The sequence below is a fragment of the Furipterus horrens genome, unplaced genomic scaffold, assembly GCF_987537825.1.
Source record: "Furipterus horrens unplaced genomic scaffold, mFurHor1.1.pri manual_scaffold_5, whole genome shotgun sequence".
Taxonomy (NCBI): Eukaryota; Metazoa; Chordata; class Mammalia; order Chiroptera; family Furipteridae; genus Furipterus; species Furipterus horrens.
Window position 1 is genome coordinate 130735047 of NW_028327175.1, and position 19243 is coordinate 130754289.

General features: G+C 51.1%; 1 protein-coding gene across 2 annotated transcripts in view; it reads left to right on the top strand.

Annotated features, from left to right (window-relative positions):
* Nucleotides 1-519: 519 nt before the first annotated feature.
* The window catches only part of RET (ret proto-oncogene), an 84900-nt gene continuing 66176 nt past the window's right edge, over nt 520-19243 (top strand). For both annotated transcript variants that reach the window (XM_090277805.1, XM_090277804.1), the window contains exon 1: nt 520-826. In XM_090277805.1, the coding sequence (XP_090133931.1) occupies nt 757-826 (70 nt within the window). In that variant the 5' untranslated portion in view covers nt 520-756. The remainder of the gene's footprint in view (nt 827-19243) is intronic.

Genomic DNA, 19243 nt, shown 5'->3' on the forward strand with positions numbered 1-19243 from the left:
GTGCTCAACAAGAGCAAAAAGCGGTCCGGCTCCCCTGCCATTGGCCTGGCTCTTTCCCTCATCCCGCGTCGTTCTCCAGAAGGCCACGCTCCCACCGCATCTCCCTCTCTGAAACAAGGCGGGAAGATGCGCTTCCCGCCAGGGTCCTAGAGGCGGGGCACCTTCCTAGTCCCAAGTCTGCTCAGGCGCAACTCAGCCAGACCTCCCAGACCCCACATCCCCGCGTAGTTTCCCCGACCTGTATGGGCGGCGGGGAGAGGTGAAGAGCTTGAGACCCTGCACCGGCTAAGAAAGGGTGGCTGTGCTTGAGGAGGGGCGTGGATTGGGCTGCGGAGGCAGGCCGGAAACACGAACCCCGCACCTCACTCCTACTCCTGCCCACCCCTACCCAGGCCCGCATCTGATGTTCAGCGCTGGCATGCTACTCGCGCCTCCCCGCATCTGCACCAGTAGTAGCCTGGTTGATACCCCGAGTTCCGCCCCTATCCGCACCCTGTCTGCCTCTCGGCCCCGCCCCGCTCCGCCCCTGCCAGCACCTCCGTCGAAGCCCAGCCTGTCTCGCTTGCCTCAGCCCCGCGACCCGAGGCTAGTGCAGAGCACCAGAGGTGCCCAGAGTCGCTCCCCGACGCTCGCCGTCTGCAGAGCCCCCCGCGTCGGGGGCGGGATGGGATGGCCCGGCTGAGCGCCGCACCCTGCTGCTGACGCTCCCTGCCAGAGCCACCATCCTTCTTGCCGCGGCCCCGGTGCGCACGGGCGATGGCGAGGGCGACAGCTGGCACCGCGGGGCTGCAGTGGCTGCTGCTGCTGCTGCCGCTGCTCAGCGAAGGTGAGTTCTGCCAGCGGCCGGTACCCGCAGCAACCAGGGCGAAGTTGGCTCCGTGCACGGAGCGGCGGAGTGGACGTGTTCCAAACGCCTTTCCGTGTGCAGTGGACAGCAGGCAGCGCATTTGCGAGCCGAAGGGGCCTGGCGGGGAACCAGATGATGCAGTGTACAGGGCGCTTAGGGCCCCGAGCTGGGCGGGTCTCGGGCCGGAGCTCGAAGCGCGCTAGGCCAGTCTGCTGGGGTCGGTGCCCAGAGTCCGAGCTGCAGCCTTTCGCCCCAGCCTGGTGGTTCTTGGAAGGAAGCAGACATATCTTGTCGCGGTTCCGGCGCAGGTAGGGGAGGACGGGTGAGGTAGCCCTAGAAAGCCAGAGACCTGCGCAGAGAGTTCTGTTTCTGCAGCAGATCGAGTCCTGGTTTCCTTTTGCCCTCCACATGGGTGCATCACTCCTCCCTGTAGGATCCTCTGGCCCGCTGCGGGGTGCGGAGGGCATCTATCTCCTCTTTTATAAAAAGGTTGCTTCTACCCCGTGAGGTTTTTGCCGCCCAACTCTTTAAAAAAACTAAAAGCCTGTAGTTTCTTGGTAGGCTGCCCTCGATGGCATGCTCAAGACTGGCCCAGAACAGCGGGGTGGAGAGCCTGCCATGACTGAGTCCCACTAGGCTGCTTTAGAACATGCCTCTGCCAGGCAGGGCCTCCTGAAGGTGCAGCCTTTGGGTCCATATTGACAACTCTGGACCAACATTTACTAAGAGTTTTTGACAATCTTGGAATGGGCTGTAGGCCTTTGTGTCACCTGCTGGTACTAGGAGTGTTATATATGGTCTTACAAAGGATGGTCACCACCCCCCACCCCCAAACCCTAATAGGATGAACCCCAAGGCTGTAGAATCTGACCCCCTTAGTTTAGTTTCACTCAAACTGTCCCTGGCTGATTTGCACCTGCAGTACCTCTGTATGCACCAACTTTTCCTCAGACAGAGAAGGAGCACTGGCCACCCTCCCCCACTGCTTACAAAGAGCTTTCCCTCTCTATGGCCTTGGGAAACAAAAGAGGGGGTGGCACCGTGCCTCTATTCCCAGGTCCTGCACAAACTCTGTGTTCACAGACCAGCCTAGGGCTTAGTTTCTGTGACCGGATCCCAGTATCAAGGAGGAGATACTGAAGCCATAATGGTCCCGAGAGTGAGACGCCCTTTCTTTGCTCTGGGGAAGAATGGGAGGAGGGAGGCTGTTTCCAGTATTGGTGCTCTGGGGTCACAGTGCTGCAGGAGGAAGACAGGCTGTAAACACAGGCAAGACAGAAGTAAACACAAATAGAGTGTTTAAAAGATCTTTTGTAAGTCTTGGGTTGCAACTTTGTAATTGTGGACTTGTAGTCAGGTGTAAGCCAGAAGCAGTGTGTAAGTGTGCAGGGCAGCCATTGGCCTGTGACACTTGGCAGGAACAGGTGGGTTTTCTACACCCTGGCCCACAGAGGTGGGTGGCCAAAGACAGACTCTCCAACCAAGGGAAAGTGAGCCCCCACACCGCCCATCCTTCCCTTGGAATGACCAAGAAACCACCATTGGTGGCACTGAGAGTGCAGAAGTGGCTCCAGAGCACCCTGGAGGAGACAGCTGGGGCCCTTGTAGAAGTCTGTGGGTGTCCTTTGGAGCTACAGACCCTGGCTCTCGGAGCTGCTCCAGATTGCCACTGCACCTATACCCACCCAGGCTGGGAGCAGCGCAGCCTCTGGGCGCCCTCTTGTGGATGCTGTGTTCCAGTGGCCTGGCCTGTTGTCTGGGGAATGGGCTGAGCCTCTAGAGCAGCGGTTCTCAACCTGTCGGTCGCGACCCCTTTGGGGGTCGAACGATCCTTTCACAGGGGTCGCCTAAGACCATTGGAAAATGCATATATAATTACATATTGTTTTTTGTGATTAGTCACTATGCTTTAATTATGCTCAATTTTTAACAATGAAAATACATACTGCATATCAGATATTTACATTACGATTCATAACAGTAGCAAAATTACAGTTATGAAATAGCAACAAAAATAATTTTATGGTTGGGGGTCACCACAACATGAGGAACTGTATTAAAGGGTCATGGCATTAGGAAGGTTGAGAACCACTGCTCTAGAGGATGCAGGCCATCCCCTTGCTGACACCTCCCCAAGATAGAAAGCTCCCTTCTGTGCTGGGGGACTGACAGGAGGGGGTTAAGGAGACAACCCAGATATAGAGGTGGTGGCCAAGACCAGAGTGCAGGGAAAGGAGCAGTGTTGCCTCAGGGCTGGTAGGATTGGGCCAGAGGACCCAAAGAGGCCCAGAGCAAGGTCATACATAGACTGACAACCCACCCACCCCAATACCCAGCCTCCCGCCTCCTCTCCACATGCACACATTCTCATTATGTGCAACCACGCACACCTTCAGAAAAGGGTGCCAACCTAGGCAGAGACTCCCAGAGTCCTCTTCTAACCCACACCTTTGCATCCATGTTCACACTCACACTCAGTTGTTGCCAAAATACACTCCTGCCCTTTCTCAAGAACACCTGCTCATGATGCCTGTGGGCACACACGCCCACAACATGGCCTGGCCCCTCACACTCCACCCTCACCCAGGGAACCGAGACCCTTTCCCCATCATTCACACACACTAGGATTCTGCATATGCACACAGGTCTCATTTTGCTCATCACCTCTTGTTGGAAGGAAGGGCCTGCCCTCTGCCTGGAGACTCCCCAGGCCTTTGACTCCCAGGCACCAAAGAAGGGAAAACTTTCCATGACTTGGCAGACACCCCTCTCCAGGCTGCCGGGCCCAGCCCTTTGCAGTGGGACCTGTGTAGGTGCTCCTGCCTGGACCAGCAGGTACCAAAGCAGCCGCTTGGCCAGAAAGGCTGCTCCATCTAGTCTTTCTTTCTCTTTCCATTTCTCTCCTGTTTTTGTCCAGGGACTAGTGGAAAATGGATCCTGCTTTGCCTAACTCATGTCGACTTTTTCCTCTTCCCCCACCACCCTACTAAGCCCCTCTGGCCGCCTGGAGCTGCCTATGTTCCACACTGGCTGCTCTAGGCCCCAGCTTACCCAGGAACAGAGGGGTTGAGCCAGCCAGGGGCTCTTAAGGGTGGGGCCTGAGAGCAGAGCACAAACATGAAAGTTTATTGAGTGCATTGCTAAATTGCCTTTATTCTGCAGAATTGCTTTAGGGATAGCTAAGTAAATCACTGTTTCTTTGGTGGTGTGAAGAAAATGGGATGCATTCTTCTAATGGGAAGCTAATGGCCCTTTAGCTAGGGAAGGAGAGAACTGATTAAAAATTATAGTATCCGTTAAAACAGAGCCTGAGGTGCCAAGGTGAAGGGAGGGCCCTGAAGCTGTCATCTCCCCTGAGGCATTCCCTGTCTCCGCAACCTGAAAGAGAAGGACTCTTCCTTCTTCTGGTCTCAACTGGATAAGGCTAATGCCAGCAGCAGCCACATCCCACATGGGGCTCATCGCTGGTCTATGCTGAGTACTCCTTATCTGCTAACTCATTTTGCCTTCCTGAAACCCTGAGGGAGGTGCCTTTTATTTATTTATTTATTTCATTTCATTTCACTGGTGAGGAAACTGAGGCTCCCATAACCTGTGAACTTGAGTCCAAGGAGAGGACTTAGTGACTTCCCATCCCTGGTCCTTACTTTCGGCAAGCCATTCTCTGGGCCAGCAGTGGTGGGGACAAAGAGTAGGGCTGAGCAGGTGTTCTGGGAGAGAAAGGTGACCCTGAGCCAACTCACCCACCAGTGACTCACCTGCTCGGGCCTCCAGGGGATCTGAAGACAGCCTGGCCCAGGTATGAGAGTGAAGTGTGACTGTGCTGAGTCCCCTGAAACGAGCCCCTCTGGGCCTCAGCTGGTTTCTCAGGTGGAACCACTGTTTTAGCTGATCCCTGGGAGTCCTATGGGTCTGGGGACTGCCAGCCACCATGGCCCTGTCATAGATGGTCCCAGCGGAGAAGGCATGTATGCTCTGGTATGGCAGGAAGAGGTCTCTGTGGTGGTGGTACAGGCCTGTAGTGCGTCCCCTGCACCCATCCTCTACCTAGGGACCCAGCACTTGACAGAAGTTATCGTGCTGAGGAGAGAGGGTGCAGAGGAGTGGGTGAGGAACTGAATGGTAGGGGCTTGGCTTTGGGCAAGAAGGGGTACAGTGAGGCTTTCTTCTCCAGTGTCCTCCTCCCCAGGGCTCCAGGACAGGCTGGAAGAAGACAGCACCCAACGTGGTACCCAGAAAAAACAGCAGAGTTGGAGAAGTGTTCTCCTAAAATAGCACTTCCTTCCATCCTGTGGAAGTAGCTACATTTCCTCTGTAGGGCTTTTTCCTCCTTCTTCTGGGTTTTGAGGACACTTGCGGGTGTGGGCTTGCCACTCATGTCAGGTCCCCCACTCATGTCGTCGTCATCTTCCTCCTCCTCCTCATTTTTGCAGTTGTTTTTTCTGAGTGATTTAATAGTAACAATCACAGTAATAGTGATCAATTCACACACTCCTGGAGGGACCACCTGCTGCCCAGGGCACTTCAAAAGCCTGGGGTTGCACAGTGGGGCACAACAGAAGGACCCTTTCACCTCAAAGCTGTTACTTGTAGTACTTGCAGGGAGAGACATGGGCACCAAAGGAAGTTGTCACTTATCTCAAGTGTGTGTGTGTGTGTGTGTGAGAGAGAGAGATTTCAGATGGAGGAGAGGCAGGCTGAGCGTGAGCAGGAGGTGGAGACGTCAGTAAGACTCAAAGGCCAAGCCCAGGGTGTCGCTCTAGGGGCCTGGGGAGGGTGCTCCTGAGGGACTTGAAGGGGGGAGAAAGCTCAGGTCTCCTGGAGCTCACCTGGATTTCCCTTCCCCACCCAAGTGACAGAGAGTGGCAGCCCAGAGCAGGTGTTGGGGGTTTAGGGGAGGCTGAGACTCCCAATTCAGGGCTCTGCCTCACCTCAGAGGACCTTAAAGGACAGACCTTCTTCTGGCTGAGGTTCCAGGACACCTTGGGAGCCCCTGTGGGCTGGACTCTCCTCCTGCCCTCCCTCCCCACCTGGTTCTCCCCCTACCCACATTCCTTAAGCTCTTGGCCAGATCAGGCCCTGGCTTCCACAGAACTCTGGCCTCACAGTCATGTATTTTGGGGAGCCTCTGGTGCCCCTCTCTGTCCCCAAGGCTGGTGGCTATAAAGTCAGTGGACCTCTGAACTGTCCACCCTGAGAACCCTGAGCAAGGAAGAGGTGGCAGCAAGGTGCCTCTGTTTCCTTAGTTCCTACCTTGCTGGAGCTGATACCCCTACAAAAAGGTGGCTGTGGAGTAGATTATGCCAATGGCACCTTGAGGGAGGCAGTCCAGGCAACACCTGGTCCCTCATGGAGAGCAGGTGGCCAGCCTCAAGCAAACACCTCTGTTTGTTTTTGCCTTGTGGGTGGCTCCACAGAGTACAGCAGACAGGGCACTACCACAGAAAGGTCACCTGTGCACCTACCTGTACAGGTGTGTGCTCACCTAGTGGGCCAGAAGATGCAGGCAATGTCCATTGGGGATCTTCAGACTTGCTCAGGGGAAGCACCTATGCTTCCTCTCTGGGCACACGTCCTAGGGGCCCCAGTTTCCCCTCCCAGATTCAGGTGCTGGCAGCTGCACCTCATCACAGTCTTGGGCCTTCACTCCTTTGTGACATGGGTGCAGATGTGTGGGTTCTGCATGACCCAAGGTTCCAGAGAAGTGCCTGAGGGACAATGTAGCCCTGGAGGAGGAGGCATCAGGGCAAAGCTCTGAGCCTTGCCTAGAGCACCAGGCCTGACCTGGGCTCTGATTAGAGAAAGGAACCTGCTGCTAAAACAATCAGAAAGCTTCTGGCAAGACAATGGCCACCAAAACTGGCTCTAGGCCACCCCCTATCCTGCATGTACTTATGGGATTGCCAGAATATTCTAATAATTCCTACTCTTCCTGAAACGGAAGAAGAAAAAAAATGTTACTTGTTAAAATTTAATTGATAGCTGGAAAATACTGGGAAATATATGTGCTCTTTGTGCCAGGATCCGACAGTGGGGGTGAATGTGGAGGCTGAGCTGAGGGTACATAGTGATGGTGGGCCTCTGCGCAGAGGGAGTTTATTGAGTTTCTTCCTCGAACTTTTCTAGCCAGTGAAGCATGCAAGGACAGTGAAAGTGAAAGACACATGAGCTAGCTGGTCCTAGGCACTTGCTCTCTCTTTGCCTGCTCCCCCATTCTGCCCTTCCAGCACTGGCTGTGGGGTCTGCTGCTTTCCATTCTCTCCTTTCTGGGGAGGAGAAAGGGTGGAGTCAGAAGCAGGGACCTGCCAGCTGCCACTTAGCCATGGGGTGGGTGCAGTGCCTGCCTGTGGAACAGGGTTAACAGGCACTTAGCACCATCACCAGAAGGCGTTGAGCCTTGTCAGGTGGGCAGCCTGCAGGTGGTCCTTGCTGGACCATAGACATGACTCCATAGAACCTTGAAAAGTCTTGACCAAGAATCCTCTAGGATTTTCTTTGCTTCCCTAGTTTCCCACCTAGCTGTATCTGCAAGGGCAGGCGTACTGCATGTGGTAACAGAAGCCCCCACTGTCTCACTGATTCAACAGTCTGTGTATCTCCCACTCATGACACCTTCATCAGCCACTGTACATCCACACCTGGGGAAGAGTGCAGAGCTCTAAGCAGCCAGGACTGGAAGGGCCCATGACAAGTTGCCTACATTCCATACCCTCCTTGCAGCCCCTTCTCTGGACTTGTGCCCCTGCATACCAACTCTTCTAGGTCAACCTTTTCTGGTCAACACAGCAGGCACTTGTGTTGGGTCTTGCAGCTAGGAAAGGAAAGGGAAAGGGACAGGGTGGCAAATAATTACCATTTTATTTATTTATTTATTTTTTTAGGTCAGGTTCACATAACATAAAATGAACCATTTTAAAGTAAACAGTTCAGTGGCATTTGATACAGTGTTGCATAGACATCAACTCTAGTTATCCCAAAACTTTTTTATCACCCCATATCCATTAGACCAGCAGTTCTCAACCTGTGGGTTGCGACCCCTTTGGGGGTCAAACGACCCTTTCACAGGGGTCACCTAAGACCATCGGAAAACACATATATAATTACATATTGTTTTTGTGATTAATCACTATGCTTTAATTATGGTTGGGGGTCACCACAACATGAGGAACTGTATTAAAGGGTTGCGGCATTAGGAAGGTTGAGAACCACTGCATCAGACAGTGCTGCCTCTTTCCCCCAGCGCCAGCCTCTAGTACATCACCACTCTGCGTTCTGTCTCTGTGGGTATGTGCATTCTGGATATTTCACATCCATATTGTAGCATATATCAATACTGCATTACTTTTGAAGGGTGAGTAATGTTCCACTGCATGTATAATTACATTTATTTATCGATATCTGTTAATGGACATTTGGGTTGCATCCACATTTTGGCCATTGTGAATTGTGTTGCTATGAACATTCATCTGTTTGAATCCCTATTTTCATTTCTGTTAGGGATATACCTGGGAATGAAATTGCTGATTCATATGCTAATCCTAAGTTTTATTTTTTGAGGAACTGCCAGTTCTTTTCCACAATAGTCAAACCATTTTACATTTCTACCAACAGTGTTTCCATTTAACATCCTCACCAACGCTTTTTTTTTTAAACGATAGCCATCCTAGTGGGTACAAAATGTCATCTCATTGTGGTTTTGATTTGCATTTTCCTAATGCTTAGTCATGTTGAGCATCTTTTCATGTGCTTCTTGGCCACTTATATCTTCTCTGGAGAAATATCTATTCAGGTCCTTTGCCAAGGTTTTAATTGGGCGGTTTATCTTCTTATTTTGGGGTTTACTTTGCTTTATCAAATTTCCACATATTTCTGAGAAGCAGTTTCATCCAGTGGTGTTTGTGTCACTATCTGAGCCCAGGCCTCTTTTGGAGAGGACATGAATTCATCTGATGTCACCTATGGGGGTTGAGTCACCATGGCACCACTGGGACTCTGAGGACATTCTCAGAAGACCTGGACCTTAACGCCACATTTAGCTTCAACTTCTCAGAAGCGAAGATGTGTGTGAGATGCTGATGCCTAGAGATGCCCTGTAAAGGACAGGGGAAGGGAGAGGTACCAGGAACCAGTGACCCACCAGCCTACCTGATGAGGCAGAGCTCCACAGCAGGGGAATCCAGGGCTGCCCTGTCTTGCTAACCATCGGTCCAGACTCTAAAAACAACCAGGCAGGTGGGTTAGATTTCTGTAATTGCCACTGTGTGACATCATGCTGCCCATCTGTTGAAGCAATTTTGGGGGACAGTGGTGCTGACTGAACAAGTGCTCCCACCTTGTGGAACCACCAGAGCCCAGCGTGGAGGCAGGAATGCCTTGACTGAGGGGTAGAAGGAAGCCTTCAAAGGCCAGGGCAGATCTGATTCCAGGTCGGGGGAGGGAGAGAGGAGGAGAACTGGCTTCTGTCAGCAGGTGCTCTGTGCCTGGGCTGTCGCAGCAGTGCTTCCAGGGAGGAGTTCCCAGCTGGGAGGGGACAGACCCAGAAAGGCCAAGTGCCACTCAGGTCACACAGCCAGGGATGAAGGACCATGGGCCAACTCTTCCCTTTTCTTTCTGCTTCCTCCTATCATGCTGAAATCTCTCCCTCAGATTTAGGCTCATGTCTTCCTGCTTTATCATTATAGCCTAGGAGGACATGTGTGATTCTAATATTATTCCAGTCCCATGTCCCTCACCCCACAAGGGCCACCTAGGCCAAAGCCCACCCCAAGCTTCATCATGCCCACCATCCTGCCTCTTGGTCCCTGGTCAGGAAGTCCATTCCATGACTGCTCCTGCACAGATGGCACATAGACATAGGAGAATCAGAATTTGATATGAAGGGAACCTCAGCAGTAGGTGCAACTCTCTCAATTTATAGATGGGGAAATTGAGGCCAGAAGGAGGTGTGAACTGTCACATGCAGGGGAAGCATCAGTTGAGGACTTCGTTGCCGTAACCCATTCTCTACACAGCCATTCCAGCCAGGGAGTTGGGTTCCTTATTTTACTCTTCAGGTTGAGGTCTTTGAGGTCTGATGCTCTCAGGGGACTTCATGACAGCCTCCAAATGCAGGTAGCATTGGGCCCCAGCACTGGTCTGCTGAGTGTGCATTGGAGCCTTCAGGACTCTCTGACTTGGCTGACCCTAGATCCATGTTCTGCAGATAGCTACCTCTTTCAGAGGCTTCCCAGTTCTCTTACCTCCACCCTCCCAGAAAAACAGACCCTAAGGCCTTCTTTGGGGCCCCCACATCCCCAGGAGAGCCCATCTTCTGCTCCAGAGACTCTGTTGGCTATCCCTGGGGGTCCTGCCTGCGGCCCACCCTGGCTGCACTCCCTGTGCTCATGCTTACAGCAGGAGTGGAGAAAAGAGAGGACAGCACTGTGACATCTCAAGCCTGCCCTCACCATGGAAGGAGGGAGTGTGTGCTCGGTGCAGGAGGGCAGGCTGGCTTGGCAAAAATCCCCTAGTCCCCCAGGAGATGGGGCTCCCCTTGAGGGAGGTGACTTTCAAACATGACAAGGAAGCATGTCCAGACTTCAGTAGCTCCAGCAAGGCCCAGCTCTGACAAAGAGGATGCTGAGGACTCATGGAGACATCTTTGTCCCTGTCACCTTGTGTAGGTAGCCCTGCATGGGTACTGCTCTCCCAGGCACTTCCCTATCCCCCCACCAGAAGTTATAATCATGAGTCACCATCCACATGCAGAAGTGGACTTTGCTGGATCCACCTTCCCAATTGTTTGGTGGTACTAGGTCCTGATAGGGCCAGAAGGGAGGACTCCTTATAGCTCACTTCTGTGCCCAAGGGGATGGGCCTGTCACATTCCTAGCATCCATGGGCCCCTGGCAGGTGCTACCTGTGCACACAACAACCATCACTGTGTTTGTCCCTATCAGGCGGAACAGCCTAAGAAAACTCCTGCCCTATTATCCCTTCCTGGGCCTTCACCCTATTTCATAGGGATGTTAAAGAGCAAATTTATGTAAAGAAACATTTATAGGCACTTGCCTTTTAGAATAGGGTGAAGGAGGCCATGGATGGTTATTTATGGTAGTATTTTCTACCTGGTCTGCAAGCAGATGGGTGGGTGGCCTCGGTCCCCAGGTCATGGTGTATATGTGTGCATGGGTATCACTAAGCAGGGGCCCCATGACTTTGCACACTGGGCTTAAGGCCCAGCTTACTGTCTATCTGGCCTTGTGCAAGGGTACTTAGCCACTCTCTTTACTTTGATTTCCCCCTCTAGCAGACAAAGATCATAATTGTTCCTACCTCTGGCAGTTGTGTTGATTAAGTGCGACAATGTGTGTGAAGTACTTTGAATGGAGCTTCTCATGAAAGATGCGCTGTAGAAGTCCTGCTTATGTTTAACACTGGTGAGAAGGGTGCCGGGGGCAAGGAGACAAAAATGCGCAGGCCAGGGCTGGTATATCCAACATCTGCTGGGGCTGCAGGACATGAGAGCCCTGGAGCCAAAGGGGCCTGGTGACCCACACATGGTCATAAGCAGGCCCCTTGAGTGGCCATTCTTTTTCCAGACAGGCCTTGCCCTGAGTAAGAAATTAATTGTAACTTAGTTGCCAATTGCCTTTGCATAGAAGCCAGAAGGAACTGCCATTGCGGCTGGGGATTAACTTGGCAGCTGGGAAATTACATTTGGGCAGGAGGGTCCATCATCTCAGTGAGGCCACTGCAGCTGGCCTGGGCTGGGCTGGGGAGCATGTAGGTGGTAGCCGTAGGTACATGCTGGGTGCAGCATGTGTCCCTGGTCCCTAGAAGCAGAAGGCCAGGGCTTGAGAGCAGAGGATGAGTCTGGGCTGCTAAATCTCATGCTGCCTGGCTGCAGACCTCAGTACCCCAAACATCAGCTAAGACCAGCCCCTTCCCCACCTTGGGCAGAGGGTTCCACAATGATATGGGGGGTTTTAGGAGAACAAGGACCGGTTTGCAGTTCCACCATGACTGTGAAAGATGAACTCTGGGTTTGTTTTCCAGCAAGGAATGGGGAGAGTGTAGTCCCTAACTTACGTGGATAGCTCAGGTAAGGTGTGCTAAGAGCTTTTCAAAAGCATAGAGGAGTCCCTGTGCATGCAGGGACCATGGGGCCTCTAAAGCAAGGGCTGGTTCCAGGTCTCTTCTCCACCAACTGCTCTTCCAGATTGTCAGTTACCCTGCGCAGCCAGGGCCCAGGAGGACAGGTGTCTGGGAAGACACTGCATCCTACCTCGGGTCTGGTGCCCTCCCCCACCATGGACTGTACCATCGGGGTTCAAGCTAGAGGGATGATGGTGGGAAGGGCCTTGAGAGCTGTGCTATGTGTAAAGCCCTGGACCAGACAGGTGGGTAGAAGATCTGGGCTTTGTGCTAGTCATGGAGTGTGGAAAGCTCCAGAGCTCATTCTATAAAGCCTGAGCACCTGATGTATGCCAGGATGGCTTTTTGCTTCTTCCCGTGTGCTGGGCCCATCAAGTTTGCCCTTGCTGTGTGCCCAGAAAGGCCACTCAATCTTGTGGCTACAGTGGCACAAGCTGCCTACTGAGAGCTGCTCGTAACATTTTGGGAAGAAGGAATTTAAGAATGGGACTGAGACTGCAGTAGTAGTAACTAGTGTGCTTGGTGGCATGAGGGAAGTAGCTGGCCCTGGCATTTATTGAGTTTCCACTGTATGCACTAAGCAGTCTATCTGTTGGGCATATACCCAGAGAGGCCAGAGTTGTTGTTGTTGTTGTTGTTCTCAATGGTTTTTCAAACAGAGGCTTAAATTCAGAGCAGCAGGAGTAGGACAAACATACAGATTTCTGCAAAGGAGGCATTGGCTGGTGAGTGAGTACAGCTGAGCTAAGCAGAAACCCATGAACAGACAGCTGGTTCTCAAATTGAAGTGCCTGGGGATCATCAAGTTGTTAGGGCCTGCTCCAATCCTTCTCTTCACATCTGCTCTGTGCCAGGCATCAGGCAAGATTCTGGGGATACAACAGTAAGCAAGACAGGCCTAATGCTGACTCTGTAGGTCTTTACAGCCCATCTTTTCTCCCACAACTTATATGGGTCAAACCTGGCAAAGCTGCTTTCATTTGGAAGCCTCAGGATGTCTGGCAAAGTGGTGATGGTGGTGCTGATGAAGTAGTGATGGGGGTGAAAGTGATAATGGGTGGTGATGATTGTAGGGAGGTTGGTGATGGTGGTGGTGATGGAAGTTGGGGAATTGGGGAATAGTGGTGATGATGGTGGAGGTGGTGTAGCCTCACATAGGGAGGCACTGAGCATTCTGTCTGCATCACCTACTCAGGGCAACAGCGGAGTTGGCCTGTGGGCCACTACTCTGTGCTTCTATCCTCTGTTTGCCCTGAGCAGAGGCCTGTCTTGCTGTTCCCATCCCCGCCATGGGCCCTGGCCAGGTCCATGAGCTTTCTGACCCCAGCTTCCTCACCCGAAATTGGGCTAATGAAAGTAGCCCCTGGGAGGTCATGGTGATGAAATGAAGTGGAACAGGCACCATGCTGAGAACAGCACCTGGTACTGGGAAGCATCAGCTGCTGCTTCTATTAGCTATGATCGAAGTGCTCTGAGAGTTAAGGAAGCAAAGGCCAGCATGGTCAGGGGCATGAGGGGAAGGGCTGAGCTGGACACAGGCTCATCCAGGAGAGAGGATGGGGATGACTGGGCATACAGGAGCTGTGGGCAAGGTGGGACGGAGTGAGCTCAAGGCCCAGAGCCAGGGCCTGACAGCAGGAGTGGCAGGCAGCGGTTGCAGGCATCAGTCAGGCACAGGAGGCCTAGCAAAGCGGTAGGAAAGACACCTGGGAGAAATGTATGTGACAGCTGCCCAGCGCAAGTGGGAGGCTGTGAGGCCACTGAATGCCCAGATACAGGGAAGGCAGGATGAAGCTGGAGAGTTGAGTGAGAAGTCTGGCAGGGTGCAGTGATTGGTTACATGGGGCTCCTGGGGTTGGTACCTTGGCACACATTGGAAGGAAGCATGGCCACACAGGCAGAGGGAAGTACTCTGCTTCAAACTTGACTTGCCTGGGTCTGGGCTCTGCCTTCTCTGTGAGGACCAAGTGACTCTGGAACCATGGCCACACCATGATCACTGTGAGTATAGGTCCTATGACCTCCATGGGGCCCTTTTCCCATAAAAAAGTAAAATTACATTTTATGACTGTGTTGGTTTGAAGACAAATATAATTCATGCCACTTTATTATTATATATTCTTATTATACTTCTTTTTTTCTTCTGATTTAAAATAATGAAAACTAAAACATTTTTGTGGACTCCAGGCACTGTGCCTACTGTGCTTGCTGGGCAGTTGGCATGGGGGAGCACACAGCAGTGGCTGCAGTGTTGGTGTCTATCTGGCATGGAGGACCCCTGGGACCCTGGCACTAAGGGCTACCCATGGGACCAGGCCTGTGTGTGCCCTCACCCATGGGATGGTGAGCTTCTCAGCCATTCAGGTCTCTCCTGTAGCTGGGCACTGTGGTCCCATGAGTGACAGTCACCGAGCAGGAACCACAGCAGAAAACAGCAGTGCTGCGTATTTACCTGGCCTGTGGCAGGCAGCCAGGGCAGCATTGGTGGGATGCCAGATGGGGCCAAGAACTTACTGTTCAGATTGGCTTTGGTTCTGGCTAAGGATAGAGCAGGGGGCACATCTTCAAAACTGAGATCCCCATATATGACAACAAAAGAACAGGCAACAAAAGAAAAAGTAGATAAATTTTGCTACATTGAAATTTAAAACTCCTATTCATCAAAGTGCTACAGTTGAACGAGTACCAGAGGGAAATAAAGGCAGGACCTTCACCATTGAAGCAAAGGAAGACGTGTCTCACCCGCTGACCCAATAATCCTGAGCCTGGTCTGATAAGGCTGCCAGGCACACTGAACAACACAAGTAAACTATGATAGTGCAGGAACAGGGAGCCCTTGAAAGTCTGTCTGTGTCATTTCTGCTAGCTGGGAAAGGAAAACCTTGAGACTGCGTATGCATCCCAAAGCCTGGAAGGGGAGGGGGACCAAAGTGCCCAAAGAAAAACCCCTAAACAACTTTGGTTAACTGCCTGCCTCCTGTCTCGTATGCAAAATGAACCAATAGTCTGGAGCAAGGTAAGAATTTGAGCTAACAGACCCCAACACTATGCCTACATTTGTGTAGTCACGTCTCCCCAGGAAAGCTGGCACCATCTTTACCCAACAATCAATATGTAACTTCCTCAGCCCCATCCCACCAACTAAATAAATCCTCAGAACAAAGGACTCGCTCTCTCTACTTTTGGCCCCTTTGCCACACAGCGGGGTGGGGGTGGGGCGGAGGTGCGCCTGGCCTCCCAGCCTCTGGCCACTCTCTTCTCTGGCCACCTGGGCTCTGGCCACATGGGTGCTGATCACCTAGCCTTTGGCCACCCTTGCTCTAGCCACCATTGCTTTTGCTCTCCCATTCACTAATAAACTTTGCATGTACACTAATAGGTTCACTGATCTGTAGTTCTTTACTGTATCTGCGAGATAAACCAGGCTTTCTCCAGTAACAAAAGGATACAATCAACAAAGAAAAAAGGCAACCTAGGGGATGGGAGAAAATATTTGTAATTGTTTATCTGATAAAGGGTTAATATTCAGAACATATAGAGAACTCCTACAACTCAATCACAACAGCAAAAACCCAATTCAATGAGCAAAGAACTTGGATACTTCTGCAAAGAAGGTATACAAATAGCCAATAAACGCATGAAAAGATGCTCAACATCACTAATCATTAGGGAAATGCAAATCAAAACCACAATGATATATCTCCTCACACATCAGGATGTCGTCGGCAGCCTTCCGTCTCGAGAGACGATGGTGTAGCTTCTTAAGAGTCTTATCTGCACCGCCGAAAATGGCTGTGCAGTCCAACTCGGGAGTGACACGGTATCTGTCTCCTCCCGTGTTGAATCGACATCTTGCAATGACGCTGGAGTGTCCTCTCCAGTGGAGCTGAAGCTACAGAGCCTGGGCAGGGTGATATGGAGGGTCTGCTGTTGCCCATGCAGCAGACCCCCCCTCTCTTCGCAGCTGAAGGATCCAAGGGAAAGACGGAGTCAATACAGCTTGGCTTCAGGTGCGCCGCAGGAGTTGCCGGTGTTGACTACAACGTCAAACCGCCTTAGGGACTCCGGCTCCGGATTTTCTGTCGGGGTTTACTCCCTTAGCCTTTCCTCTGAAGAGGTATGCCGCAAGGCAGCGGAGGTTTTTTGGAGTCAGAGTTTTCCTTCTCTGACATCAGGATGACTACTATTAAAAACACAGAGAAGATCACAAATATTAGGAAAGAAATGGAGGAATTGGAACACTGTGCACTGTTAAATGGTAGGCACGTAAAAGTTGAGGCCATTATGGAAAACAGTATGAAAGCTCCTCAAAAATTAATGACAGAATTATCATATGATCCAGCAATTCAATTTCTGGGTATATATTCAAAATAATTGAAATCAAGGCCTCAGAGATATATTTGACACCAATATCCATAGCATTGTTTACAGTAGCCAAAAGGTAGAAGCAATCCAAGTGTCGATTGATAGATGAGTAGATAAAATGTTGGTATATACATGCAATAGAATATTATTCAAACATTAAAAGAAAGGAAATTATGACACATGCTACAACATGGATGAACTTTGAGGACTTATGGTAGGTGAAATTAATCCAGTGACAAAAATACAAATATTGTGCGATTGCCCTATATGAGGCACCTAGAGTCATCAGATTCAGAGACAGAAAATCAAATGGTGGTTACCAGGGGCTGGAGGGAGTGAGTAATGGGGAGTTATTGTTTAATAGGTATACAGTTTCAGTTTTACAAGATAAAAAGAGTTCTGGAGATGAATGGTGGTAATCGTTGCAAAACGATGAGGATATATTTAATGCCACTGAACTGTACACTTAATCATAAATATGGTAAATGTGATGTTATGTGTATATTACCACAATTCATTTAAAAAGCTGAGATTCCTTTTAAATACTACCCCCCCCCCCAATTTGTTAGTTGCCATAGAGCCTCCCCTGATCTATGCTTTTTACTTAAAAGCAAAACTACATTACAATCCCTGGCAAAAGCAGCCTCCCACTGGGACTAAGCCTAATGATTGCAAGGTGTGTGAAGCACACTCCAGGTGACCGTGCATGTGCACAAACGTGTGTGTCCATGTGAGCACACATGTTCTGGCACTGTTCTTCAGTCACAAGTAAGTCACTTCCTGAGCTGGGGTCAGTGATTTTGTTCTCAGCCTAATGGCTGTTTGCTGGCTTCACAAGGGAGGTAGGGCACTAGAGGGCACTGCACGCCCGCATGAGATTTGTGAGAAGGGGCATTCATCAACAGGGCTCTGTGTGCCTCATCCTTCTGCTGACCAGCCACCTATCACAACAATCCAGGGTGTCTTAGCAACATCTGATCTCACTCACCTCCCTGGCACCACCCCACTCCATCCCGTATTCTGACCATTTCTCAACAATGTGCAGCCATTTCCCACCCTGTTCATGAAACCATTTATCCATTAGTTTGTTCTTCATTGATTCATTCATTGGTGTACTCATCTGTGAGTTGGCCAATGTGGCCAGTAGGTGGGGCACCTGAGAGTGTAAAAAGAAGTGAGTTGGGGTTGGAGCAGATGGAACCTGCCCCTGATGAGGGACTGTGTTTTATTCTGCTAGCAGTGGACAGTTAATGCTACACTGCAAAGAATGACATGATTCAGATGAGTCTGGCTGCTCTTTGGCAAGTGGCCTGTGGCATTAAGAATGGGCTCAGGGAGACTGGTGAGCATGTGCTTTGTCCAGGTGAGGCGGGTGAAGGATCATGGTGGCTTGGCTGGCATGTGGCTCAGGGCAGTCCACGGGCTGGTCTTAGGGGTGGAAAAGGGAAGAGCTCAGAGTAAGTCTGAAGTGTTTGGGTTAAACAGGGTGGGGAAGAGAGGCCTTGACTGGGGTGGGAAGAATGAGAGGAGACAGACTAGGACATAGCAATGGAACAGGTTAATAGCGATACACATCTGGCACTTGGGATCAAGGTGCCAAGGCTGGTGGACTGGTGAACAGTGCAGTGTCAGCAAAAGCAGTAATTAGAGTTGTAGTATAATGGAACAACCAGTGGGGTCCTACTGCTTGCAGCCAACAGGCAAAAACTCTGGAGGCAGAATTCAGTGGAAAAGGAAATAAATCTTTTATTCAAAGGCTAACAGTTTGAAATAATGGCAGGTTTCTTCCTCAAAGCACATTCCTCTAAGATACCAAAAGAAAATCACCCTGCCACCCTCTGCTGGCTCAGGTCAAGGCTGCACCAGGAACCCCTTAGCCTACCCCAAAGTACTGTCCTTTAAGAAATGCAGGTGGTTTAGCTGATTTCCAGTAGCTGTTTTGGTTCAGGCATCTTTCATAGTCTTTGCTTCTGGGCATGCTGCTCTGTTGCTCCAGTGGCTGCCCTCTTGTGCATCTGTGCCTGGCCAGGGAGAACCCACACAATGCATCTCCACTTGCCAGTGCTGTCATGGCTTCCTGTGTGGGGGAGGAGCATGGGGCTTGTCGCCTGGCAGAAGCTTCCATGGCCCACCAGCCTAGGGTTCCTTCCCTTCTGCCCTACCAGCCCAGTGCTTACTGTGCTCCTAGCCAGGAAGGCCCACACAGTGATAAAGAAGTGCTGAGAACATTCCCAGATGACAGGGTCTCCAGGGTCTGCAGGCCCAGGAACTCGAGCCCCTGTTAGTCAGGAAAGAGAGCAGCATTTCTATGCTCTCCACTTTATATAGTCTGGCCCCCAAATCCTCTGCCTCTTGGAAGTACATAGGAAATTATTTCCAGAAGTCACATGACACTGCCCGGGTGCCGGAGCAACTGCTCATGTACTGTCCTGATTGCTTCTCAGACCTCCCCCATCTCAGGGGGGTGGGTGGATGTTCATCTTGTGCTGCTCCTAGGGTCCCCTCTCCCCTCTGCCCAGCAATCTGGCCAGACCTCCTACCCCTCATTATAGTAGGACTGGCTGCCATTTGCTAGAGGAAAATTTGGAGGAAGAACGGGAGTTCCCATCACCTAGAGAGGAGACCGCATGGGAGGTGAGCAAGCTGGCAAGTGGTGGTAAAACTGGAGAATACCAGACAGGAGGCCTTAAAAGCAACTGGAGAGAAGAGAGAACACCAAGGAGTGACCATGAGAATGAGCATGGAGTTCTCAGCAGCCACAGAAACAAAAACACATTGGAATCACACCTTTGTAGGACTGAGGAAATAACCATCCTACAGAATTCTCTGCCCAGCTAAAGTGCATTCTAAGAATAACATGAAAGTATTAATTTTTCTTTAATTTTTCAATTGCAG